At 39.5% G+C, this 27,623-nt stretch overlaps 1 protein-coding gene across 3 annotated transcripts in view; it reads right to left on the bottom strand.

Annotated features, from left to right (window-relative positions):
* The window catches only part of HPSE2 (heparanase 2 (inactive)), a 665,453-nt gene that overhangs the window by 105,780 nt on the left and 532,050 nt on the right, over positions 1 to 27,623 (bottom strand). For 2 of the 3 annotated variants that reach the window (XM_043476432.1, XM_043476435.1), the window contains exon 9: positions 26,702 to 26,822. In XM_043476432.1, the coding sequence (XP_043332367.1) occupies positions 26,702 to 26,822 (121 nt within the window). The remainder of the gene's footprint in view (positions 1 to 26,701; positions 26,823 to 27,623) is intronic. The other variant, XM_043476433.1, reaches the window with a different exon arrangement.

Here is a 27,623-nt window from a genome sequence, read left to right as displayed (position 1 = left end):
GGAGCAGTCTGCCCTGGTACAGGCATGGAGGGGGGTGCATTATGTGTAGAGATTTCAAAAGCAGTAATAAAACCGACTAACGGTTGGTCTGCTTTTTATTATCACCATGTGCCAACAATTCTAAACACTGCCAGTGATAAAGTACTCCTCCCTGAAAAAGTCTTTTGTTGGTCTAAATTTGAGACAACCACAATGGTTACCAGTTAGCCCTGAGTTTTAATAATGTATGTGTAAGCTTCAAGTTAGCACAATTTAATAATTTAACTGTTAGTAAACATTGTATTCTACATGGAAGTTATTCTGAGGGCTCTCAGTTATTCAGTGGGTCTCCTACACACATGTAGTTGGCTACACATGTTCCTTTTGAGAATGAGCTCAGAACAGTGTGAGCTGTTCAGAATTGTGTTAACTCTCTTTCAGCCAGCACTTCACATCTCCAACCCTGTGAGGCTACACATTCCTACACTTAAACTGGGGATTCTAAATAAACAGTGATTGCACGGTGATCTTAAAGATGAGAAAACAGAGCTAGAGTTATTTCAATACTGTTATTTTATATGACCACTTGGAGATTTTTGTTTAAAATTTAAACAGTAAAATAGAATACAAGCTGTAAGGTGTACTCTCCCTATTTGATAAATGCAAATTTTAATTTACACTAGAATCTTTTCTGAATTTGAAAAATCTATATAAATAGAAGTGTCTTTAAAATAGAAATATATTCACTCGTCTACAGGGTCAACTGTTTTAATACTAAAAAAATCATCAAGAAATAATGCTATTACTGATTATCACTACAAATAGCTGTCATATTGAGAAATGAGTATTTTTAAAAATAGTCCTCCTCTAGGAGCCAAAGCACATAGAGCACACCCCTGTGTGATTTGGCCAGCTGCAAGGGTAAGCCCAGGCAGTGTTTGAACCAAGAGAGATCGGTGGTGCCAGTTCATTAGCTCCACAGGCATGTCCTCTTCCAGACTGTTCCTTCCCACTCCTCGTTCCAATTTTTACCAAATCCAAGATTCCTTTCCTGAAATTTCACTCTCAGCACTCAGTTAACATATTCTTTTACAGCATGACTCTCTCTAAAGAATGCTTACATTTTATGGGAATACTTAAAAAAAATAGCTTTATTGAGATGTAATTCACACATGACAAAATTCACCCATTTAAAACATACCATCCATGGATTTACATGTATTCCCCATCCCGATCCCCCCTCCCACCTCCCTCTCCACCCGATTCCTCTGGGTCTTCCCAGTGCACCAGGCCGGAGCACTTGTCTCATGCATCCCACCTGGGCTGGTGATCTGTTTCACCATAGATAGTATACATGCTGTTCTTTTGAAATATCCCACCCTCACCTTCTCCCACAGAGTTCAAAAGTCTGTTCTGTATTTCTGTGTCTCTTTTTCCGTTTTGCATATAGGGTTATCGTTATCACCTTTCTAAATTCCATATATATGGCTGATTCATATCAATGTATGACAAACCCACTGGAAAAAAAAATAATAATAAAAAAAATAAAATAAAATAAAATAAAACATACCATCCTAGTCTTAGTATATTCACAGAGTTTTGCAATCATCACTACAATTTTAGAACATTTTCATCACCCCAAATAAGAAACTCCATGACCATTGGTAGTCAGTCCTCATTCCTCCCAATTCATTTTCTTCTTCTCATCTGCTAGCCCCAGGCAATCACTACTTTCTGTGTCTATAAATTTACCTATTCTGGACATTTCATGGAAGTGCAATGATAAAATATGTGGTCTTTTGTGACTGGGTTTTTTTACTTAGCATAATGTTTTCAAGTTTCATCCATGTTGCAGCATATATAATAATTAATTCTTTTTATTGCCAAATAATACTCCACTGCATGGACATATCACATTTTATTTATCCATTCAAATGCTGATGGGCATTGGAGTTGTTTCTACTTGTTAGCTATTATGAATAACACTGCTATAGATATCCATGCACAAGCTTTTGTATGGACACATGTCTTTAATTCTCTTGGGTAGATTCCTAGGAGTAGATTTGTTGGATTGTACTGTAAGTTTATGTTTATCTTTTAAATAAACTGCAAAACTGTTTTCCAAAGTTGCTGCACAATTTTTCATTTCCATGAGCAGTGTATGAGCATTCCAGTTGCTCCACATCTTAACAGAAGCCTTTGAAAACAGAGGAAATGAACACTTGCTGAGCACTGGGCTATACAAAATATATTAACTCCTGATCCTAATCACAATTTTCAGTGTGCTACCATGATGACCAAAAAACCTGAATGAATCTTCAGCAGTGTAAGGGCAGAAATAGGGAATTGGGTGGCATGAATTGAAACTATATCTGCACAGCTTACACAGTAATCTGACTTAACCATTCCACTTCACCAGTTATCAATATAACATTACTACAGCAGGAAATTCTTGTCCAAGAATAAATGATAGAAGTTGAAAATCATTTCATTGTGCACTCCAGGAACTTCCTGGAAGACCCATCAACACTTCAACAGAAAGTAGCAAACAACAGTTTATTCCTCAAGACTCCTTTGAACTCCTCAAGTCAAAATCTTCACCTGACTGTCCACCAATACTGAACTAATACATCGTGATCCTTGCCCAGTCCTAACCAAGCTCCCACAAAGAAATACCCATCCTAAGCCAGACTTCCAAAGTCTCATAAACACCCTAACTCTGTCCTTCCTGCTCTGAGATGCTACCAAGACTGTTTAGATATTGCTTTCCTTACTGCTATACCAAGGTTCAGTTTAGGTAGTGTCTTTCTTACCAGCTAAAACAAACTTACCAAGAGAATGCTTTGGAGAAATTCTGGAAAGCTAGCATTCAACAGTGGATATTTGTGAAAGGAAGTCAGCAAACCCAAGTGTTGGGTTGGCCAAAAAGTTCATTGGATTTTTTCCATAACATCCTATAGAAAAACCAGAAGGAACGTTTTGATTGACCCAATATATATGGAGACAGTGTCTTGTCTTCCTATCTGAAAGGTCAGATCTGATTAGGAATGAAGGTTCCTTAGTAAAAGCTTCCTGTATTAATATGGATAAAATTTTAAAAGTCATAAAATACTGTGATAGTAAAAAAAAAAAATGGGGTGAAATGAGAAAAGCAAACATAGAAAACAAAATTTAAACTGCATTAAATCTACAAGTTCTCTTAGGGATTTTCAATAATTTAATGACTTAATTAACATTGTCCCCCAACCCCCCTCAGTTTGGTCTGTTACTGCAGGTGGTGGTTGTAAGCCTTGACCAGAATGCCTTAAGTAATATAGTTTGCCCTGAATCTTGGGTTGCTACATGATAAGTTATCATAAGTAAAAAAGGTGGCAAATTATACCATAAGTATTTCTTTGCTTCAAAAGTTGCTCTTAAGTTAGTGTCTTTTAAAGGAAATGATTGCCTGATGTTAATCTGAGGCTTCATGTTTTATATTAAAGAGGCATATTGGATGAACCTAGAACCTATTATACAAAGTGAAATAACTTAGAAAGAGAAAGATAAATATCATATTCTAACGCACATATACAGAATCTAGAAAAATGGTACTGAAGAATTTATTTACAGGGCAACAATGGAGAAACAGATATAGAGAATAGACTTATGGACATGGGGAGAGCGGAGGAGAGGGTGAGATGTATGCAAAGAGTTACATGGAAACCTCCATTACCATATGCAAAGTAGATAGCCAACGGGAATTTGCTGTGTGGCTCAGGAAGCTCAAACACGGGCTCTATGTCAACCTAGAGGGGTGGGATGGGGAGGGAGAAGGGAGGGAGGTTCAGAAGGGAGGGGACACATGTATACCTACAGCTGATTCATGTTGAAGTTTGACAGAAAACAACAAAATTCTGTAAAGCAGTTATCCTTCAATAAAAAATAAATTAAAAAAGAGGCATATTTTTGGTAAGTGACAACAATGATTAAATGAGGAGGATAAAAGTTTCCACCATCCTGGGGTAAAGACATACTTATGCCTTAAGCTTGACTTGTCCTTTCTGTCCTCATCTTTGGGACCAGTATCACAGCTCATAGAGATACTGTTATTTATGGCTTTTACTGTGTTTCTTTTCACCTCAGGTGTTCGAATTAAATCGTAAGAAAGCTTCAATTCTCTTTCCTACCTCCTCTCTCTCAAAGGTACTCCTTTTCCTCTGTACAAGTCACAGATGAGAGAAGAAACAAAGAGAAAGAGGGCAGTATACTCCAGCGAGCCTAATGGTCTCTCAGGCTTTGCTTTCTACATAAGAATATTTAACTGTAACCAAACCACTTGTTTTGGGCCTTTCTCAGAAAATTTACTTATTTATTATTAGTTGGAAATGAATATAACCTACCTTGTGTATAAGTTACCACATACTTCTTTTACTATTATTTTACCTGAAGCAACTGGAGGTAGAGGACTGGAAAATACCATGAATTGTCCTAAAACACATTTCTTCAAGGACACAGGTATACCTCACTCTGGGGGCATATTTTTCAAACTAAAAACAGCCTAATTATTCCCCAACATTCCTTTCTGAGAAGTTTGTGATATGGCTTATTTGCTTAAAAGGGCTTTATATATGAGGGAAAAATTTTCTTCCTCTACCCTGTTAGGTTCTGCATCTGGGGCCTGTGAATTAGACTGACAAATGCTAGATTAACAGGAGAAAAGGCATACAGATTTTATTTAATGTTAAGATATTAATTTTTACATGCGATGGAGGTCTTCATAGAAATGAAGTGAAAACCCACAGAAGCAGTTAGTCTCAGAGGTAATATACTATTTTAGCAAAAGTGCTGGATTTATAGAGAAGGGGTAAGACTAAGAAAAAGATATTGGGCTTATAGGAGTGGTAAACTGTGGGAAGGTAAATATATGGGAGAAATTATATATAACAGAAGATAATGGTTATTTTAGTAAGGTTTATTTGTGCTGATGTTCTGTTTTCAGTGATAAGTCACTGCTTTTTTTCCTTCTGGTATGGGAGATGGGAGGGGGAAGACCTTCATAATAGGCCAATAGAGGGAGGCAGATAGTACTTTCTGCATTCACTGCTTTCCAACTGCCTATAGCCTAAAACAATCCTTTTGCTAAAGTGGCATATATTGGGATGGTATATTTTGATTCCTTTCATCTTCACCTCTTACCTGCTTATACCAAATGAAGCTTTTCAAGTTTTTAATCAAGGTCATGGCACCTTCTTACAAAAAAGGAAAGGAAATTTCACAATAGAAAACCAGAAAGACAAAGATGATATTTAATATCAATCACATTTCTATTGTGAAATTATTATGCAGCAGTAACATTGCCAGTTTCATGCCTCAACCTGCACCATATATATTTTAGCTTCCCAAACTGTTCACCATTTACAAATACATCATATCTTTATATGCTTCTCATTTTATGAGTCATTTTCTCTTCTTGGGGTACTCTTTTCCCTTTACCACTAGCAGCCATTTCCCACAATCACTGCTTATCTAATAAAGTCTCATTGAATAAGGTGCAGTGCCTCAGTGTCCCCAATGTCATTCACACAGGCCACCATCACAGATTCAACATCCATCTCCACCAGCACTTTCTCAATATTTTAAAAACTACTTACTTCTTACTTAAGTGTATAAATTGGAAACTTCACATAGAGTTACGTAAATTTTTAAAAAGTATCATTTTCTATAATTAGAAGGTAACCAAAAAAATAAGTACTCTGAAAAAATGCATTATTAAATTCTAGCTAGAAAGTTACCAAATGTTCTGAGCCTGAGGCTCTTTGTAAAATGAGAGGTTGGCAGGAATAAAGGGCTATAAGGACATTGTCCATCAAACTGAAACTTCCTCCCAGATGTTAACAGAACAATTAAATGGGAATAATTCCCCCCACTGCGGAATTCAGTGTTATGTAATGCCAGGCCTTGTTTCTCTTAAGCTTGTTCACAGCATGTCAGTCCCCCACTGTGCAAACACTGGTACACTGAGAACAATGGTGGGCTTTGGAGCCAGATTGTTCTGGGCTAGAATCTGAGCTCTGTCATTAACATATTTAGCTTTAGGCAAAACACTTAACCTCTGTGAGCTCCACTTTTTACTTTTTCTTAAGGACCGTATACAAGATCTATCTCCCAGGGTGCTATAGACTGAATGAGCTCCTCGCCTCAAAATTCATGTGTTGAAATCCTAATCCCCAATTGTGACGGTATTTGGAGGTGGGGCCTTTGGGAGGTTCCACCCTCATGACTGGGGTCAGTTCAGTTCAGTTCAGTTGCTCAGTCATCTCGACTCTTTGTGACCCCATGGACAGCAGCACTCCAAGCTTCCCTGTCCATCACCAACTCCAGGAGCTTGCTCAAACTCATGTCCATTGAGTCGATGATGCCATCCAATCGTCTCATCCTCTGTCATCCCCTTCTCCTCTTGCCTTCAATCTTTCCCAGCATCAGGGTCTTTTCAAATGAGTCAGTTCTTCGCATCAGGTGGCCAAAGTATTGGAGCTTCAGCTTCAGCATCAGTCCTTCCGATGAACATTCAGGGCTGCTTTCCTTTAGGATTGACTGATTTGGTCTCCTTGCAGTCCAAGGGACTCTCAAGAGTCTTCTCCAACACCACAGTTCAAAAGCATTAATTCTTCAGCACTCAGCTTGCTTTATAGTCCAACTCTCACATCCATACATGACTACTGGAAAAACCACAGCTTTGATTAGATAGACTTTTGTTGGCAAAGTTGTCTCTGCTTTTTAATATGCTGTCTAGGTTGGTCATAGCTTTTTTTCCCAAGGAGCTAGTGTCTCTTAATTTCATGGCTGCAGTCACGTCTGCAGTGATTTTGGAGCCCAAGAAAATAAAGTCTTACTGTTTCCATTGTTTCCCCATCTATTTGCCATGAAGTGATGGGACCAGATGCCATGATCTTCATTTTTTGAATGCTGAGTTTTAAGCCAGCTATCTCACTCTCCTCTTTCACTTTCATCAAGAGGTTCTTTAGTTCTTCTCCACTTTCTGCCTCATCCGTGTATCTGAGGTTATTGATTTTTCTCCTGGCAATCTTGATTCCAGCTTGTGCTTCATCCAGCCTGGCATTTCACATGATGTACTCTGTATAGAAGTTAAATAAACAGAGTGAAAATATACAGCCTTGATGTACTTCTTTCCCAATTTGGAACCAGTCCATTGTTCTGTGTCTGGTTCTAACTGTTGCTTCTTGATCTGAATACAGATTTCTCAGGAGGCAGGTAAGGTGGCCTGGTATTTCCATCTCTTTAAGAATTTTCCAGTTTGTTGTGATCTACACAGTCAAAGGCTTTGGTATAGTCAATAAAGCAGAAGTAAATGTTTTTCTGGAATTCTTTTGCTTTTTCTATGATCGAACGAATGTTGGCAACTTGATCTCTGGCTCCTCTGCCTTTTCTAAATCCAGCTTGAACATCTGAAAGTTCTTGGTTCACGTACACTTGAAGCCTAGCTTGGAGAATTTTGAGCATTGCTTTGCTAGTGTGTGAAATGAATGCAATTGTGTGGTGGTTTGAACATTCTTTGGGATTGCCTTTCTTTGGGATTGGAATGAAAACTGACCTTTTCTAGTCCTGTGGCCACTGCTGAGTTTTCCAAATTTGCTGGCATATTGAGTGCAGCACTTTGATTGGGATCAGGGTCCTTATAAAAGAGACCCTAGGGACATCCCTTTCCTCTTCCTCTATGAGATGACACAGAAAATGCAGCCATCTATGAACCAGAAAGCAGGCCTCACCAGATATGGAATCAGTTGGTACCTTGATCTTGTACTTCTGACCCTCCAGAACTGTGAAAAATTAACTTATATTGTTCATAAGCTAGCCAGTTTATGGGATTTTTGTTATAGCAGTCAAAATGGATGAAGAGAATGGAATATTTTGAAGATTTGAGATCATGTGTACATAGGGTGTCTAGCACATGATTGGTCTGAATGAACAGGAGTTTATATTAATATTATTGTCTTTATCATCACCATTATCATCCTTTAAGGTGCCATATTAATATTATTGTCTTTATCATCACCATTATCATCCTCTAAGGTGTAAATCAAATATCATTCCCTTGGCAAACATGCCACTTTCTTCCTTAAAATCACAATACTCTGAATATTCTTTCATTTTGATAGAATGATTTGTTTATATCTGTCTCATTTGTTGTTTGGTGAGTTCTTCAAAGGTAGGGCCTTTTCTTAGACAAAGCAGACATTGAAAAGGGAGGGGATATATGTATACCTATGGCTGATTCATGTTGAGGTTTCACAGAAAACAACAAAGTTCTGTAAAGCAATTATCTTTCAATAAAAAAATTAATTAATTTTTAAAAAAAGCAGACATTGATTGAAAGCCGACTGTGTTCAAAGCTTTTTGAGCCATAGCATTATTTGAAAAAAAAAATTGCAAATTTGGTTATGGACAGAGGGCTCACAGTAGGTTAGGGTAACATCATTAGAAAACAGCCTTTTATATGCTGAACAGACAACTGGTATATTTGTCCATTTTGTAAATTAAGAGACACTTAAGTCCAGAGGATTTTCCACTATGGCCCCAGCATGTCCTTGTCTTCCACCAGCTGTTCCTCTCTACTCTTAATAAAATTCAAATTGCCCAAACAATGGCTGCTAACTCACAAGTGCAATTCTCTGCTCTTCTGAGAACTGTCTTGATCCAACTGTTCCCGAAACTAGCTGAACTTCAGCTAACCCCTCTTGCTAAAGCCCTATTGAAAACTTCTGCCTGGCTTCCCTAAGTCAGAAAGCTCCTTTGGAACGTTTTCTGTCCTGGCACTTTGGAAAAAGACATGTTAACAGACTGTTGGGTTGATTTTCTTTACTACAGAAGGCAGTAAAGTATAATGAGAATGATATTTTAAGATTAAACCAATGTATTTAAAATTTTTATTATAAAATATTTCTTGAAACAAAGAATACATAAAATAACCAATTTAGTTTTCATTCTCTATAACCAATTTAAGCTTTTATTCCCTGTAAATCTTTATATATTGATTCAGCTCTTTATATATTGAATCAAAGACATTCACCGTTCTTTAGAAGTTCAGAAACCACTTAAAACAACAGGGGCGGTACTCAGCTTCGAGTTTCAAATTAGCCTAAGAAAGCTTCATGAGGCAAAGTTTTGGAAAACAGATTCTGTTAATTTCTTTCCCCCGCTAAATTCTTAAAACTAGTCTTAACGTAGCAAAATTCAGAAGTCTGAGTATAAAAAGTTTCATGGGAGCTCTTATGGTAGAGAGGACTGAGAACATGATAGGGAAGGTTTGGTGGCAAAGAGACCTGTGTTAGGAAGTTGCTTAGGTCACAGAAGAGAGACCCTGTATTCATCCCCTAGTTCTCAGGCCGGGACGGAGTTTGGGATTAACATATAGACACTACTATATACAAAATAATCAACAAGGACCTACTGTATAGCACAGGGAATGCTACTCAGTATCCTGTAATAGACTAAATGGGAAAAGAATCTGAAAAGAATAAATACACGTGTATGTATAGCTGAATCACTTGCCTGTACACCTGTAACAAACACAACATTGAAAATCAACTATTGTTGTTGTTGTTTAGTTGCCTGGTGTGTCCGACTCTTTGCTCCAAGATAAAATAAAAATTAAGTAAGAGAAAAGGTGGAGTGCTCTGGGGTCAGACTTGGGCTTCCGATCCTGGTTCATCACTTCTGGCAGGAGTTGAAATCCTCCTTTTAGTTTCCACACAGGGGTGCAGCTGTGCATTGCAGGAAACCTACGCCTTATAGAAGAAATCTAAACTCTCCTACATGACAGCCTTTCAGATGTTAGAAGACAGTCGTCATATCACCTGTAAGTGCCCTTCTTTCACCTACTTTCCTCAAGACTTTCAACCCACACTCATATTATATGACTTGGAGTCATCCAGATAAGCTGCCTACAAGCTGTTGCAAGTTGTCTATATTCCCTTCACACTCATTCCACACTGCTGCATGTCACTGCTTGATAATACTACACTTTTATTCTTGGCCTTGATTGGAGTGGGTCTTCTCATTCCCTTTGAATCCTCATCTTTGACTTAAACCCCTTATGGAATTACTGCAGACTTTAGTCAGCCTGTTAGGAAAACGCCTCCTGGCAGCTGTGAGTCAGCTATCCAGGTGTTCATGATTTTCCCTGCCTTGTCTCCATTAGGCTGGTATATTTAAACAAAGAGGAGCTGAATCAGTGGGTCAGCTGTTGGGTTCAAGTCCCCTGGTCACTACTTCTCTATAGAACAAGAAAAGAAAAATAAGAGAGTAAGGCAAGCATATCTGTGCAACCCAACATCAAACCCCAAAGCCTGTCCCCTTTCCTCCTAATCACAAAAGGGAACTCCATTCTCTCTATTCTCTCCACCAAGAAGGAAAAAGCACCATCCTGCCAATGGGACTCTCTGATTATACTTCTGGGGTCATATCATTTAAATATTGTACTACTTAAACGTCACCCCTTATTGTTACACTGCGGAATTCTCTCTCCGCTAGGATTTAGCAGTTACAGCAGCAGCTGAGACTAGACTTACATGTCTGGTTGGGGTCACCATGTCATCTGCTGATAGACACATCACATCAGCTTTTCTCCAGTACAGAACCATGCAGTTAACTGAAATCTGTACTTCAGGATTGATACACCCAGAATTAGATGCTGACTTCATTTTGTTATGGATTTCTCTTCACCAGGGAAAATGAGAATGGTTAGAAAGTAAGTCCTTGTATCAGACTGTCTAGATTTGAATTTCAGCCCCCTCCACTTACTAAATAGTGGACAAGTTACTTAATTTCTCTGCACCTGTTTCTCTATCTTTAAAATGAGGGTAATAATAAGGACTACCTTAAAGTATTAGAGTATTAAATGAGTTAGTACAGTAAAACACTTAGACCATCCAACCAATTCCACCAAGAAATTTAAACTATGTAAAGAAACTTTCAACAAGCTATAGTAATCTTCCATACAGAGTTATACTGAAACAGTAAGGAGTTATCTAGGTACAGAAAGAATACTGAATTAAGGCTGAGAAGAACCAGTCTTGAGTCCCTGACACTGCCATTAGCTAGCAAATTGTCATTTCTGTGCTTCAGTTTCTTATCTGTAAAAATGAAATAGTCATATTGTCTGGTGGTTATTGGGAAAATTATGGGACAATGCATGAGAAACACCAGGTAAATAGCAACGTGTGGTACAAATGTTGATTATAATTATCATTGATCATTATTATTTTTCTCATACTTGATTGGGCATCCAGAGATTTTTATGAGATCAAGATATCCTGCCTCCTGGAAAGGAACAACTCTCTTTTCTAGACTTGAAGAAAACCTCTTTGTATTTCCTTGTCATTAGAGCATTTGATTTTCACTTCAATGTACCTATATAACACTGCATGGACCAGTTTCCAAGGTCAGAACTTGCCTATAATGACTGGACTTTAGTTTGGCCTATTTAGATGTCTACTCTCTTCAAAAGTGTAAGGACAAACACTTCTAGGAAGGTCTCCTGTTGATGGTCCATAAAGTGTTTATGGTCCATAAAGTGTTTATGGCATCAAACAAAGATTACAGCTTTTCCTAGTGAAGATACAGCACTTGAACTTGAGCTTCAATTTCTCTTCCTTTGGCTTTCAGACTCCATCTTGCCTCTGGACTCTATGCTCAAAAGATTAATTTTGATTTTGATCATTTATTTCCTTGAGTTATTTGGAAAAGTTTGTCCAATTTTAGCCAAATCTTTCTTTTTCCAGGTAAATCTTGATGTAACCAAAAGCAAAGTCTTATTTACATTCTGTGGGCAATGAGTGCTGTTTCATATCCCATAGTCCAGGGCCATTTGTCTTATATCCTCAGGAATAAGAATGACCTACTTTCTATCACACGGGTCATGCCAAGTAGAAATTATCCTGAATGTCTGGTAGTCTCTATAACTTTATTGGGTTCTCCCTCAAACAAAATCTCTCTGTTTCTGATTATTTTGCCCCAGATGTACCTGGAGCATACTTTCAAGCTGAATCTCATTTTCGTATTTCCTGTGCATATTTCTAGCTTCCCCAGACCCCCTGGATAATTTATCTATTGCACTAATATTCATAGTTAAAAAGTATAATAGACCTGCTCTCTCTTCATTTTTGGGCTCAGGAAATATCCCCAATCATTTTTCAATCATTTGTGGTCCACAGAGAGCCAAAACATGCCTTTTCTAGGGAAATTTAATCCACATGTTTATGATTAATTTATATGTAAGTCATTAAATTGGTGTTTCTAAGACATTTAATTTGGCAAGCTACCTCTCTTTCACCCTTCAAATCCCCTCCCAAGTCTTAGTTGAGTTAATATGGCACCATGGCACCCATTCTTTTCAGAGCTAGCAAAAGAAAGTAGTCCTGAATATATCTGAGATCCATTCTGTCCATATTGTAGTTGATACACAACTGCCTGAATGATTGGCATCTTACAGTATAGAGAATGATTAGAGAATTTATAATCAGTTCCCTTTAGGCAGCAGTTGCAATTGCTCCTCAAAACGGGGTATGGGTTCTAATGGCTTAGTCACCCAAAATTCAACCTCATTTCAATTTAATTCAGCCAATTTAAAGATCTTTCCTTATGCACTATTATGTGGTAAGCACAATAAGTCATAATATTCTCTGCCTTAAATTTGTTAATTGTCCAAAAGGAGGGACTGACCTATATTTACAACTATGATAGACAGTATTGAAGAACCAGATACAACATAATTAAAGTGCAACATTTCAAGGGAGATAACCCTGTTGGTGTTGACTGGATATTCGTATAAAGTTTTTAAAGAGATGAGTGATAGAGCTAATCCTTGTCTGTAAGTTTTGAATTTATATTGTTTCTTCCTATGTACAAAACCATTTTTTTTTCCTACGGAGTTTTTTTTTTTTTCCATTTATTTTTATTAGTTGGAGGCTAATTACTTTACAATATTGTAGTGGTTTTTGCCATACATTGACATGAATCAGCCATGGATTTACATGTATTCCCCATCCCGATCCCCCCTCCCGCCTCCCTCTCCACCCGATTCCTCTGAGTCTTTCCAGTGCACCAGCCCTGAGCAGTTGTCTCATGCATCCAACCTGGGTTGGTGATCTGTTTCACCCTTGATAATATACATGTTTCGATGCTGTTCTCTCTAAACATCCCACCCTTGCCTTCTCCCACAGTGTTTTTGCGTTGGGAGGTGTAAAGGAAAGCAGAATGTTTTATCATGATTTTTGCTTCAGCAATTTTGGGACAAATTAAAAGTCTGAGAACTCTGAAAAAAAAAAAAACACATAATTAAAGTGCTACTAGAGAAGGCAATGGCAACCCACTCCAGTACTCTTGCCTGGAAAATCCCATGGATGGAGGAGCCTGGTAGGCTGCAGCCCATGGGGTCGCGAAGAGTTGGACTCGACTGAGCGACTTTACTTTCACTTTTCACTTTCTTGCATTGAAGGAAATGGCAACCCACTCCAGTGTTCTTGCCTGGAGAATCCCAGGGGCTGTGGAGCCTGGTGGGCTGCCCTCTATGGGGTCGCACAGAGTCAGACACAACTGAAGCGACTTAGCAGCAGCAGAGAACCAGAGTGAGGGATTCCTTTTGGGGATATTAATCTGGGAGTAACTGGTTCAAAAAGTTGAGGGCAAGTCCAGATCACAAGAATCCTTGAGGGCGGAGGGCAATGGGAATCTAACAAGGGTTTTTGAAGAAGGTGACATGACTATGTCTCCAATACTGGAAGACACAATGAAGATTAGGTCAGCTTTGAGTGACCTCTGGTAAATTACCTAAAGTCCTTAGGTCTCTGTTTTCTCAATAGCAGACGAAAGACAGTATTTCTAGCTCTCTGGTGGCAAGCACACTGCATGGCATACAGAAGTAGAAATATGATGGAGTACACATGAATCATAAAATGTTATAAACCAATGTTACTTTGATAAAAATAAATCTAAAATTAAAAGGTAACAAAGAAAATTCCAGTTGTTTTAAAGATTAAAAAACATGGTATAAAATAACCTAGTTCCTGGCATACAGCAGACTCTCATTTCATGGTAGGTTACAAGATGAAGATGATAGTGAGACACAAGAACTAGGATTTCCAGAAAGATTCAACACCCATGCTATTGAGTCTCTGAGCTTTTGAGTATTCCCTTCACAGGTCTTTCACACGTATGATCTCTATAAACATCTAGTTATTGGCTCATTTTAAAAGCAACCAGTCATTATAGAGATGTGTGGTAGTTAAAGTGATCATTAGCGAAAGGGCCATGTTTCCGAAAGGGAAACTGAACTGCTAACTAATAATCAGAAACACCTTTAACACCAGATGTGGATGATTAGCATATTTGCAACAGTGATTCCCTATTCTGGTTTGAGACAGCCCAAATCGGCAGACAATTTTTGACTGTTTATTAGGTACCAATTGTGTACTAGGTGCTAGAGGAGATGTAAGACTCAGTATATCAGTATACTTCTCTCAAGGAATTTATATTCTGGGAAGGGAAATATGACAAGATTTCAAATGACTATGAATATTTCTAGACAATATGATACCTACAAAATGCATAAAGGAAATACAGATAAAATGTTAATGAAATTTAGAAGCAAGAGAGAAAACATTCACTTAGAAGAATTCAAGAAAAGCTTTGTGAACGTTTATCTGTGATATGAAGCTTGAAAGATAGCTAGGCATTTTTGCTGGATGGAGATATTTAGGCAGGCAATCATAGGCAATAGAAGAATGCCAATCATATACTGACGCACCCAGTCCCTCTCACTCAACAAACCTCTATTGAGTGTGTACTATGTTTGAGGAACAGAGAGATTACTAAAATAAAGTCTCTGTACCCAAAGTTTCACAATCTCTTTCAACTCAAATGTTTCTCCCTCTTCTGGGAGAGGAAAAGGAAAAAAGATGAATGGGTGAATTGTAATACAATACTGTCAGTATTTCACTGGTACAAAGGTCCCTCTGATAGTAACTAGTCAAATGCTATATGTGTAATAGTTTTCTAGAGAAACAGAACCAATAACCATTATGATGTTATGTGTGTATCTCTCTCTCTGTGTCTATCTATCTATCTGTCTGAAAGATTGATTTTAAGTGATTGACTCATAACTGTGGGAGCTGGAAAGTCTAAAATCTGTTGGGTAGGCCAGCAGACTGAAGACCTAGGGAAGAGTCATGCTGTGGTCTAAAGGCAGTCTGTTGGCAGAATTCCTTCTTGCTCAGGAGAAGTCAGTTTTGTTTCTATTAAGGCCTTCAACTGATTGGACAAGGCCCACCCACATTATGGAGGATAATCTGCTTTACTCAAAGTCTACTGATTTAAATGTTAATCTCATCTAAAAATACCTTTACTGAAATATCTAGAATAATGTTTGACTAAATATTTGGGTACTACTGCCTAACCAACTTGACACATAAAATTAACCATCATATTATATGAGATAAATTGAACAAATCTGGTCCCAGACTTCTGTCAGTTAGATTAACCAGAGTGACTCTCAGAGTGTCACACTTGGATGTAAATTTGGAGTTCATCCAAAAACATACAGGGCTAAGGGGTGGACTGTTGAGAGGCCACCAATCTGGTGGCCACCAGTTCTGACTCTTCCTGAATGATCTTGGTGAGTGTGCTAGTCTATAAGGCTTATCTGTATTCAAATAAAGAGCAGTTTATGTAGTTACTCACACAAGCAACAAAATGGGTCAACATGACCACAGTATATAACTACCATACATGCTTCGGTGTGGAGGAAGATTGGCTTATGTACTGCTTGCTACAATGTTTTCTGCTTGTTCAAAAAGTACTTGGTCCTTGGTCCTGAATTCCTCAGCTGCAACTCAAACCCACCGCATGTGAAGCACACATTTGGGCCCATTGCATTACCCCTGTGGGGCCTAGTGGCCAGGAGAATCAATGCAAATATACTAATGTTCATGATGTTTGCTGTGTATGAGTATATAATCTCTTGCAGCTGACCCGGGAGTCTTGTGTCTTCTGCCTACATCTATGAAGCAGCAAAAGCGGACATACTAGGTTGCAAGTAGGTAAAAATCTCAGGCCCTTCATAGTTCTTGACAGCCACAGTGATACGGATGGGACGTAAGTAGTGGCATGATTTTATGTAAGAGGAGGGACAAAGGCTTTGCAGACTAGTTTCAGGGATATAAGAAGTTTTCCTAGGGTCTGGTGGTGAATGCTCTCACCCAAATAGTGGGTGAGGTTGGGAAGTAAGGGTCCCTTAGTATCTTGTCTATTAATAAACAAAAGTTAAATTCATATTTAGAAGCTGAGCAGTGAGAGGTAGGATTGAAATAAGCCACCAAAACTGTAGCTTGACTATTGTTCATTCATTCACTCTCCCCAGGAAGGTGAGGAAAGGGATATTACCATGACAGTGGGGGCAGTGAGCCCTGTGACTCCAACCTAAAGATAATGTGGCTGAGGTTACTGAGCCAAGGATTTCCTAAAGCTGAAATAGGTGATGTCGGTAATGATGACCTTGCCACCCAATATGGGGCTTTGGGTGAACCACTCAAGTTCACTTGGTTGAGCTGCGAGCAGCTGACACAATGCTCAAAACTGAAAGTAGTTGCTAAGACAATTTTGAAACTGAAAAACATCTTCTTTATGGAACTCATATTTCTCAATTTCAAAATTTACTATAAAGCTGCAGTAATCAAGACAGTGTGGTACTGGCATAAAGACAGACATTTAGATTAATAGAACAGAATTGAAAATACAGGGGAAAAAAGCCCTTACATTTATGGTCAACTAATTTTCAACAAGCGTCCCAAGACAATTCAATGAGAAAAACCACGTGCAAAAGAATGAAACTGAATCACTATCTCACATCATATACAAAAATAACTCAAAATGGAACAGAGGTCTATATGTAACAGCTAACTATAAAACTCTTAGGATAAAACACAGAATGAAAATTTGATCAGACACCAAAAGCACAAATGAGAAAAAGAAAAACAAATACTTTGGATTTTATCAGAATTAGAAACTTTTGTGCTTAAAAGACACTGTCAAGAGAATGAAAAGGTAACACACAGAATTGGAGAATATGTTTGCAAATCATATATCCAACAAGGGATCTGTATTATTAAGAACACTTACAACTCAACAGTGAAAGACAAATAGTTTTATTAAGTCCCATTTGCTTAAGACTGACCTAAGAAAATATTTCCACAATTTATGTACAAAAAATCATTTTCATATATTTAGAATAGGTAATAATGGTCACGTTTTTACACACTTACTATCAAGTACTGTCTTAAGCATTCACAAGAACCCTGAGATGTATGAACCATTGGTATCCTCATTATAGAAATGGTGGAAGATGAAGGAATCTTCCCAATGGGACATAGCAAGTAGACAGTGGAATTGGATTAACAACCAGATCTGGCTCCAGAGTCGAAACTCTTAAGGACTAAGCTGCCTATCTCCCTGTACACAGTGTGCGTGTAACATCTGACGACAAATGCCTGCTTCCATATTTCCATTACTGAGCAGTGCCCTCAGATTCCCCAGTCACTTAGCATCTTTAGAATTCAGTAAGGACTGACTATGAGCAGGGCTTTGTGGGAGATTTAAAGATTTAAGAGATGGCTTGTGTTTTCAAGGAGCTTTCAGTCAGAGAGAGGAAATTAGATGTATCCAAAACAACTCTAATAACAAAAGTGATAACTGCTATAACAGGGTTACAAGAGCCTTAAAAAAAGAGGACTCACTCCTTGTATGATTTCAAAGTAAAACAGTGTGGTTTAGCTTTATTTTAAAAGGTTTTATTAGTATCAGTTCAGCTGGGAGGTACGTCTGAAGATCCTGGTATAGAAATCTTGACAATGAATTGGAAAACATCAGAGCTGAAGAGGACCTCAAATGGTCGAGTTCAATACCCAAATTTGCAGTGAACCTAGAGTGCCCAGCACCCTGGGATGAATGAGCTGGTGGCAGAACCTGAGATCAGATCTGGAACACCTGGTCTTCCATCCATCCTAAGGCACTCCTTCCTTCCCACTGTCTCAGCAGAGGGTGCCCTATGGGCAAGAAGCTTAGCTTGAAACTGTATCTGTTGGATACTAATCTTATAAATGTCCACTAATGACATCTTGTTGTACAAGCCTTCCCTGATTCTCCCCTCTAGTGCTTTCTTTCCAGCCAACAGTATATCTCCTACTTGGAGGTCTGGCTCTGGAGATACTGAGCGAGCAAGACATACCTTAGTGCGTCATCTATTAGCTCTTTCTCAAGGGCTCTATGTTTTGTCATCCCAAAGAGATTGTAAACATGGGGAGAAAGAATCTGACTTTATTTTTTATGTCCCAGAGCAATTAAAGCAGTGCTTTACTTTATTGTTTTTCACAACACCCTAGCATGAAGACATTTTAAATATCATCAAAAATTTTAAACACACAGACAAAAGCGGAATTGTATGACAAACTCCCAAATGTTCACCACCAGCTTCCACAAGTATTGTTATTCTGCCATTCTTATTTCAAATCCTGCTGAGAGGTGGCAGAGGGTGCACATGAAAATGGCCAGGTTGGTGACAGGGAAATGCAGTAGGCAACAGGCTAGGTCGAGGACCCTAGACATAGGGGCAGGCAATGGGATACCACGGTTCACAGGAAGAGACAGGAAGCAAAGTGGTTTGCCAAGTGGTGGTGACGCAGGTAGGGTTGGGAATCAGGTGTGGGAGCTTGAGATAAACTGTGCCCAGCAGTGTGCTGGCTGCCTGGCCATGGTGTGATGGAGCCTTTCCCTTCCTCAGCCTTTGCAGATGCTGCTCCCTCTGCAAGAACACTGCTGTTTCCTTGATGTCTGCAGATATCATGAAATAACCTCAAGTTTGTCATGTTGTGCCACCAGCAAAAGATATTTACAACCTACCAGAAGACATTCCACTTTTCCTCTCCTATCTTTGTTTTTCTTCCTCCCTCTCTCCCTTCCTTGCTTTCTAGTCAGATTATTTTTAGGTAACATTCCAGCATTTCAGGTGAACTGATGAAGCCGGGTGAGGTGCAGCTTTTCTTATTTCCAGGGCTGGTCATGCTCCTCCATCTTCTGAAAGTTGCTTTGGGAATGGTGCGCTCTGCTCCTAAGCTCAAGCATAGTGGGGCTGTAATTGCTTCTTCTCCCTCTCTCTAATTTATTCAGGTTGCAGCACAACTTGCTGTAGCCGTAATCCCTCAGTATTACAATCTGGGAGCAATTTAAATGGTCGATGGCAGAGTGAAAGTTTCAATTGTTGCTTCTCAGTGCTTATTCACATGATGTGCTGTCATTAGCGCTTTGAAGTGACATATCATGGTTTCCAGGGCTTATTGGGCCATTTATAAATACCAAATGAAGATGTTAGAGCTAGTGTCCCAGTGAGGCTACTGACTTAATTGCCTTCATTGGGAAAGGTTGGCAGCATCTTCTCTGGAGGAAAATAAAATATAATTTTTAGTTAGTCTTTAACCATTTGCAATCAATTCCTTTCAAGGGCAGGAATCAGAGCTTTCCTCTTCTGTTCTTCTAATTTTCTCATCACTTAATTTTTACCAAAAAAAAATCTACTTTTCATACTTTAGCTATTATTACTTGATTGATTTTCAGATATTTGTATGAATATTCAACTGTATATTATCTTGCCACAAGTTATATTCAAGTTGTTAATGATGATTATTACTGACTTACATAATTTTACATTTTACAAAATTACTTTATAAAATATTAATAGCAGCTGATATTTGTTGAGTACTTTCTAGGTGGTGAAAGATACTTATGCATTGGTTCATTCAACCCTTTCCAACAGTGCCCTGAGATAGATACTATTATTTATTGTCTCCCTTTTATGAAGGGAAATGGATGATTGTTGAAGTTGAGTAATCTGCCCAGGGACACAATAGTAAGTGGCAGAGCTGGGTTTGAAACTCAGGTCAGTCTGATTCCAAAGTCAATATTTTTAAGCACTACATTCAGATACTCCCCACTTTTGACTTCAGCACATTAGCCCCATCTTACAAAGCAGGAAATGCAAACTCAAGCAACTGGAACACTGTGTTGACACCCTGGAGCCTGCATCTTTTGATTCCAGGTTGCAGCTTCCACCAGGGTGAGCTGTTCAACTGCTGATATGGGTTGCTGACATCCTATTCACACCATTCGGGTTAATAAATAAGCAACGGATGAGGACTGGTAGTTAAAAATGAGATGGGCTTCTCCTGAAAGTATCAGGGGCAAAAGAGAGCTGCGTGCCTGGTCACATGGTGCAGGCGCAGGCTCTGGTCTGAGAGGCCAGAGTTCAGAGGCACAGAAGAGGAAAGAAGCAAGTCATGCCCACTGGGCATGCAGCCCAGGCACTTCAGCCACTGACATGGAGTCGGCCCAAGTCCCAGTGATTGATCCTGCAGCTGAGGGTGCCCTTCTCTCAGCAGCTGCAGGTTCCCACAAAGGGAGGTTGCACATGGAGAAGTCTTTGTCAGGGCCTCTGATGAGAGGATTGGGTTTCACATCACAGCTACCCCTAAACAGGTACTCTGCTTCTTTCATCTTCCTGATGGCTCCCACGGGAAAGAAAAGAAAGAGAAATGAAGCTACGCCAAGAAATAGGTCACAGGCCGGTTTGGCAAGGTTTTTTAACACCTTTGCCCCACCACCTCCAGATTCTGACTTTAAAATTCCTTAATTTTTACACACCCTGTGTGGCCAATGGACACCAATGGGAAAAGCTATCCTAAGTAATTTTTCATAAACCATTGACCATGACTCTCTGGAAAATTAATGCCTCTGACCCTTTGTACATATTATTGCCTCTGGAAGATTCTCCCCAGACCCCAAACTTCTCTTCCTATGGCTAACTTGCTCCTCTTCTTCAAGGTCCAGCTCAGGCATTGTCTCCTCCAGGAAGCCTTCCTTGATGCCCCATGCCTGCCCTTTATCCAGGCAGGCTTCCATCCCTCTCCTGTCCTGCTAAAGCACTTCAGCCACTATCCCTGCTGACTGATCTCCTATCCTCACTATAAGCTCCTTGAGGGTAGGGACACTCTCCAGTGTCTAGCACTGTATCAAGCATACAACACAAGTGTAATAAAGCATCTAATTCTTTTGCTCTATTTTTTTCTTTTTAAAATAGCCTTTATTTTGCTCAGGTTATGAAAGCAATATTGCTGATTACAGCAATTTTTCATAAAAATCCACAAAGAAGAAAATGTAAACTATCTGTAACCCCATGGCCCAAATAAAACCACTTTGACATTTAGATGTAGTCCCTTGCAGTAATTTTCTATGTGTATATGTATACATGAAATTGGAATCCTATTGTCACATCTAGTTCTCACAAGGATTATAACAATATCTTTTGGAGGCAGATAGAGGAGACATTTTTATTACAATTTGAGTAACGAAGAAAACTAAAATCCAGAGATACACATCTAATAGATGGCAGAGCTAGGACTAGAACCTGTGAATCTTATCAGAGTACTAGATTCCTTCCTATTGCTTCCCCTGAGGCCTCCTAATTAGGCAGTGTTGTGCAACATCCAGCATCAGTGGGATGTGGTTCTATAACTGGATCTTCTTCCTCAGGGAAGGGACAGATTTAAGCTGATCCTGTGTCCACATCATGGTTGTGTAGTGCATAAAGAACAGTGTCTTAATGTTTCAAAGGGAAACAAGGATAGAGCAGCAAGGTTCTCATCCCTAATAGAGCTATGCAGATAACATTAAGATGCAGAGTTTCTTTCCAATAGCCATGTTGCTATGGGAACCACAGCTATAGGTTCAATCCCACCACAGACTAGCGAGTTATAAGCTATTCCATGACTACTGACTGTATTCTAGAACAACATACACAGCGAGTGTTCAATAAGTGTGCACTGGGCTGAAGTGAATGTTTATTGTTGTTCATAAGGGACAGTCAGCAAAAAAGAATGTTGTCAGTAAATATAAATATCCCTACCACTACACTCAGTATAGAAAAGGCTATCCGATGGGAACTTCTTTTCTATTTCATCCTAAGTAAAGGATTAAATTATAATCCCTCAAGTACAAACACACACCAGATTGTTAGCTCTACAGATGAGGGAACTGAAGCTTATTTATCTGCATGTCCCCAGAATACCTAGCCTAGAGCCAGACACATCTCAAGTGTCAATGCTTTTTTGAATTGAATTATATCTGCTAGGTCAGCGTGAGAGCTAAGAAGATGTTGACTAGTAATTCACCATTCCTTTCCCTGAAAGCTCTGTAAATCAAGCTCTTAAAAAAAGCAGCAAGCTAAATTCCAAAACCCTTGCTTAGGAGAAATGCCCACGGCTGGTGGGGTCTGGACTATGTCCACTGAATGTGCAGATCTCTTCTGCACAAACATCCCTTATTCCCAAGGGAGCCCATGACTAGTCGACAGGCTGTGGAGACTCACACGTTCCCTCTTTCCCAAAGGCAAGGGGGTCAGGGGAAAAGGGTGGGAGTCGAGTGATGAAGCACTGCTGGACTAAATGTTCTCCTCTTCCCAGGAGAAGGAAAATCTCACAACAGGAGGAGAGTTGGCACTTCTCTAGAGGAACAGCCAGAAAGAACATGGGCTGTAGTGGAAAACGATCTTTTCTCAAAATAAGTTGTTGTTGTTGTTGTTGTTTTAAAGAGCTACCTTCAATATTCTCTCTTCCCTTAGATTGGAATGGCCTTTCCAGAACTGGATTGGAATCCTACATACTCAGCTGACTGGGTCAGTGGAGTGGCAATATGGTATATGAGTTGGGGAGCCATTAGGCTAAGACCCTATAACAACAACAACAGGAAAAAATAGTATTTGCTAATAAGATCTTTTCCTGAAATGCTGAATTTGAAGGAACTGGAATAGAAAATACTGATTTTTCTGGGAGGCAACCAAAGAACAACTTATTAAGCCCTAAACTCTTAACTCTGGAGAAGGGAATGGCAATCCACTCCAATGTTCTTGCCTGGAGAATTCCATGGAGAGAGAAGCCTGGCAGGCTACAGTTCGTGGGGTCGCAGAGTCGGACACGACTGAGCGACTAACACACACAAACTCTTAACACTCTTGAAGATTTAATCACAATGTAAAATCCAAAGTTTTTATCAGCAGTGTTTGGACCTCAACCGTACAAATCTCTGAAGTGGCAACCAGTATGATTCCTAGGTGTCTCCATTACACATCCCAGGGGCCGGCTGGCAAGGTCTGTCAGATTGGTGCCCTGGTCTAGCCTAGTAAATTCTTTCCAGGAGACTTAGGACACACTCTCCCAGCTGCCAAGTTCTCTGCTTATAAGGTGCAGAATTTATTAGCCCAAAGAAAGATAAAAAGAAAGTCTGCTACGTTTTAAAGTGCTTTTACGTACAGTTTCTTTATTAGAGCTTGGTGTTTCCAGAAATACAGCTGCTCAGATCACTTGAGCCTTTGTGCTAAATCAATAGGACTTGTTTTAGCTTTCAAAGAACCTCTATTCTGTTACTACCTATCAATTAAGATATCTCATGGTAAGCTTTTAAAGAAAGTCACCTATATTATCTCTCATTTGGGGAGAACAAAATCATGAGAACTTGCATCTTTAACCTACAGCTGGGCATGCAAAGGTACAGAGAGATTTGATAAGCAATCTAGGTTTGTCCAGCTCTGGAACTCAAGACTGTCTAGTCACCCAAAGACCATAGGCTTTCTTCTAGCCTAGGTTTTCTTCTCTCCAGTTCCTCGAGATGCCTGATCCCAACTCTAAACCCAATTCTGAGACAAACAGTGGCCTCAGACCACATCACAGACACCAAAGAGAGTACTGCTAGAAATACTGTGGCATGTTGAAAAGTAAATAATATTTTGAACTGAAAAATTCTGAGTTCCAGCTCTTACTACTTGTCTGACCTTGGATAAGTTGCTAAACAACTTCAAAGAACCCTAGTTTCTCTTCAGCAAAATAAAGGCACACTTATGTCAACTGGCTCACTTTACAGCAATTATGTCCAAGAGCAGTTATCTTATTTATGTATTTATATACTTTCCACTTCTTAGTATACTTCACTAGACTATAAGCTCCAGGAATTCAAGGACCTTGTCTTTTTGGTTCATCATCGTGGCTCATTGTCAGAAATAGTGTTCAGCATATAGTACACGATCAAGGGAAGTGAATGAGATTTGAATGTTTGAAGGAAGGAATAAAGGAAAGAAGGAAGGAATAAAGGAAAGAAGGAAGGACAGGAAAAAAGATGAACAGAAGGAAAGAAAGAATGTTTGGAGTATTACTGATGCGCTGTATATGAAAGTGAAGTGAAAGTTGCTCAGTTGTTTCTGACTCCTTGCAACCCCATGGAATACAGACCATGGAATTCTCCAGGCCAGAATACTGGAGTGGGTAGCCTTTCCCTTCTCCAGGGGATCTTCCCAACCCAGGGATTGAACCCAGGTCTTCAGTATTGCAGGCAGATTCTTTACCAGCTGAGCCACAAGGGAAGCCCAAGAATACTGGAGTGGGTAGCCTATTCCTTCTCTAGCAGATTTTCCTGATCCAGGGATCAAACTGGGGTCTCCTGCACTGCAGGTGGATTCTTTACCAACTGAGCTATCAGGGAAGCCTGCTGTATATGAAAGTGCCCTATAAATTTTTAGGTATTATCCATATTATTGGGCTTCCCTGGTGGCTCAGTGGTAAAGAATCTGCCTGCATTTCGGGAAATGTAGGAGACACAGGTTTGATTCCTGGGTCAGGAAGATCGTCTGGAGGAGGGCATAGCAACCCACTCCAGTATTCTTGTCTGGAGAATCCCATGGACAGAGGAGCCTGGTGGGCTCTAGTCCATAGGGTCACAAAGAGTTGGACATGACTGAAGCAACTTAGCACTCATGCAAACATCCACATTTTTAAACTTATAAGTAACATTTGATGCATTAATTATACCAGGGTGATCTTTTAAGAATGTAAGTTAGATCATGTTACTTCCCTGCAGAAAACCTTCAAGTGGCTTTTCATATTACAATAAAAGTCAAACTCCCTTTAGCTTTCAAAGCCCTGTGTGATCTGACCCAAGCTGGCCTCATGCACTCTTACATTTCCTCAAACATGCCAACTCTGTTCCTGCCTTGGAATCTTTGTGCTAAGCCCCTTCCCCTGCCTGAAAGCCCTTCTGCAAAAATCTGCATGTCTGGCTCCTTCTTGTCGGTGGACTCTTGGCTGAAGTGTCACCTTCTCAGAGAAGACTTCCTTGCACACACTCTAAAGAAGCCCTCACTGACCCCCTCTTACTATTTATGCAGTTATCTACTACTAGTCTCCTCCCCAGTGCCTGATGGTCAATAAATATTTACATTTGCGTGACATTATATTTGTTCAGTGCTTACATTTCATAGATGCTTTTCTAATCATTATTTTGTTTTATCACCACAAGTTTATGAGCTCAAAACAAACAATGAACGAACAGAACCCCCTACGGTTCCAAACGGAAAGCTTCCTCTCCGTCCCTCCACACCCCAGCCCCCTCACACACTGAGAGAGAGGTATCCTGGCCTTGTGAATAAAAGCAACTGTGCCAGTCAGCTTTAATATTTGTGACTTAATTTGAGTCGTGTACAATCAGAGATATAATAATTCCTTAGTACACTAACTAGAGGGATTCTTTTGAGACACAGAAATGGTGCTGTTGGGTGCCAAGCTGTTCTTTGTTCTGGGCTTGGTGGTTAAGGGCTGGGGTGAGGGTGGTGAGATGAACACAGAGGGTAGAAATGGGCAGAGGGAAGCAAAGGGCAGGAATGCTCACTGGGTTCCAGCTGGGTTTGTTTACTGTGGACCCCAGGGCAGCAGTAACTCTGTAGGAAGAGTTCTGGGCCAGGGCACAGGAGCAGGCACTAGGGCTGGCACTACACACCCCTCCCCCAACCCAGGCTACCAGTCCCTCTGTTACATGAGGTGGAACTGGATCATCTCCAAGGGGAATCCCAGCTGTGATGTTCTACGGGTTAATGAGAGGACTCACCTTTTATCATGACCGAGATGTCTGTAAGGAGGATAACTCACATAATATTTTTGATAAGCACAGCTTTTCTGGACTAAGTGGGATTTCTTTGATCAGTCAATAAAGTCACTGGACATACCCAGCTCTCTGCTCTAGCCATTCTTCTTTAACCTCCCCTTTCCTCTGCTCTCCTAGAGTAGGTGACACCCTGGGCAAATCCCCTCATCACACAGGGATCAACATCCAGTATAAGTGCACTTAAGCCACTCTCCAAGGGATGGGTTTCTACTGTATCTGATCTTGGACAACACTCTCCCATCTGCTTTCAACATGTTGCATCTGACGTTAACTAATGTCTCCTATTAGCATTAAAAGAAAACAATCTGGAAAAATTCACTCTCAAGCAGAGTTCAAACAGGCCACAAGTAGATTTGGAATCTCAACTCACAAGGTTTGTTAAAATAATAGTGGTAAATATATAAATATATATAAATGCATAAATGTGTATATGCATAAACCCATATGTACACACATGTGTGTGTATATTGGGGTATGTCTGGGAGGTAAAGCTAAAAGTCTGTAAAATGGGTCAAAAATACTTCTGTCCAATTTGTGAAACTAATGAGTAACAGAAGGAGAAAAATTCTCCCAGTGGGGATCAGAGCACGATCAAAAGAACTGAAGGACATGGGAAAGGAGTTGGGAATCTTTGTCTTACGCTTACTGGTAATGGGTTAAAATTCTGGTCCACAAGGTGATTGTATCCATGGTCAAAAAATGAGTGCCGAATCACAACATCAATGCCCTGATTGGCCAGCATTCCTAAAGTGTTCAACCATCTGAAAAGCAAGGGGAAAAAATACCATATTAATACATTTAAAATCAATACATTTAAAAACTCTTATTCACACCTTCTGCTGGCCCACTTAATGATAATTACTTAGTTCTCTGACTTTCCCCAGACGATATGAGTGCATAAAGAATAGACGCATTTTAGCTTTGTACCCCAAACAACCATCACAGTTTCTGGAACACTATAGGTGCTCAACAGTCTAAGTTGAAACTGATCTGGATAAAAATAGATTCTAGGATTTTGAGAATCACCATTTATATACTAGGGACAAATCATGCATAGTTATGATTCCCCAAATCTGAAATAATATGGAGCTCCAAACCAGTGACCTTACTAACACTAAAGACCACTGCTAATTTTTACATTATGAACAAATATTAAAATATTTTTGAATCTTTTCCACATTGACAATTCTATTTTATTCTGATAAAACTAACAAATACCTACTGATAATGAATCACATATAACACACATGCAAACACAGTAAAATGCAAAGACAAAAGTTATAAATCCAAAAGGAAATCTGACAAAAATAGAGTAGAAACATTTTGTTGCTGTTGTTCAGATTGGGACATTGTAACCCAGGGAATGAAAATGCTTTTGGAATATCACATGGCTAAGCTACTTGTCTTTCTTATTTTTGTTCATTTGACAGCACTGTAAAATTAGAAGAACAGGTTTAGCTTTGCTTTAGCCTCTGAGACACAGTTTTAGCTGACCTGTGGTAGAACTGTAACATGAATTCTGGGCTGACGCCTCCTAAGTCAGTGTTCGCTCCACTGAAAGA

This window comes from Cervus canadensis, chromosome 8 (assembly GCF_019320065.1).
Source record: "Cervus canadensis isolate Bull #8, Minnesota chromosome 8, ASM1932006v1, whole genome shotgun sequence".
NCBI lineage: Eukaryota > Metazoa > Chordata > Mammalia > Artiodactyla > Cervidae > Cervus > Cervus canadensis.
This window is presented reverse-complemented; position numbering and strand designations above follow the sequence as displayed.